The sequence below is a fragment of the Halyomorpha halys genome, unplaced genomic scaffold (genome assembly GCF_000696795.3).
Source record: "Halyomorpha halys isolate HHAL.00 unplaced genomic scaffold, Hhal_1.1 Scaffold105.1, whole genome shotgun sequence".
Taxonomy (NCBI): domain Eukaryota; kingdom Metazoa; phylum Arthropoda; class Insecta; order Hemiptera; family Pentatomidae; genus Halyomorpha; species Halyomorpha halys.
In genome coordinates, this window is record NW_027108109.1 from 919,427 (window position 1) to 919,883 (window position 457).

General features: G+C 52.3%; 3 protein-coding genes across 3 annotated transcripts in view; 2 read left to right on the top strand and 1 right to left on the bottom strand.

Moving 5' to 3' along the window:
* Positions 1 to 457, bottom strand: part of LOC106677614 (EGFR adapter protein) — a gene marked incomplete at its 5' end in the record, with an annotated part of 690,819 nt that overhangs the window by 668,773 nt on the left and 21,589 nt on the right.
* Positions 1 to 457, top strand: part of LOC106677613 (uncharacterized) — a 35,181-nt gene that overhangs the window by 33,853 nt on the left and 871 nt on the right. The window lies entirely within an intron of this gene.
* The window catches only part of LOC136795553 (uncharacterized), a 7,188-nt gene continuing 6,737 nt past the window's right edge, over positions 7 to 457 (top strand). Inside the window, exon 1 of the mRNA XM_067046495.1 lies at positions 7 to 238. Within this exon, the coding sequence (XP_066902596.1) occupies positions 88 to 238 (151 nt within the window). The 5' untranslated portion in view covers positions 7 to 87. The remainder of the gene's footprint in view (positions 239 to 457) is intronic.

A 457-nucleotide genomic window follows, 5' to 3' on the forward strand; every position in this document is an offset into this window, starting at 1 on the left:
ATCGAAAAGAAGAAGCAAGAGGAAGTAGTCCGGCCAAAGACTTCAGACGATTTAAAGGCCATAGAGGAACACAACATCAACTGGGACATGGACAGGATTAAGAAGCTGATAGTGAAGGAGCGGCAGGAAGCACTGCGCAAGAAGAGGGAGGCCTGGGAGAGAAACAACGAACTGAGCGAGGAGATGATAGATCGGGAGAAGATGTTGGCCATCAGGAGAGGTCTCCATCAGCCCTTTGGTAAGTGCTAAAATGTAGAAGGCTGTAGGATGGATCCTGATCCTCCAGGCTGTGGATGGTGGCCGATCCTCCATGCTGTGGATGGAGGCTGATCCTCCAGGCTGTGGATGGAGGCTGATCCTCCAGGCTGTAGGCTTGAGGCTGATCCTCTAGACTGTAGGCTTGAGGCTGATCCTCCAGGCTGTAAGATGGAGACTGATCCTTCAGGCTGTGGATGGA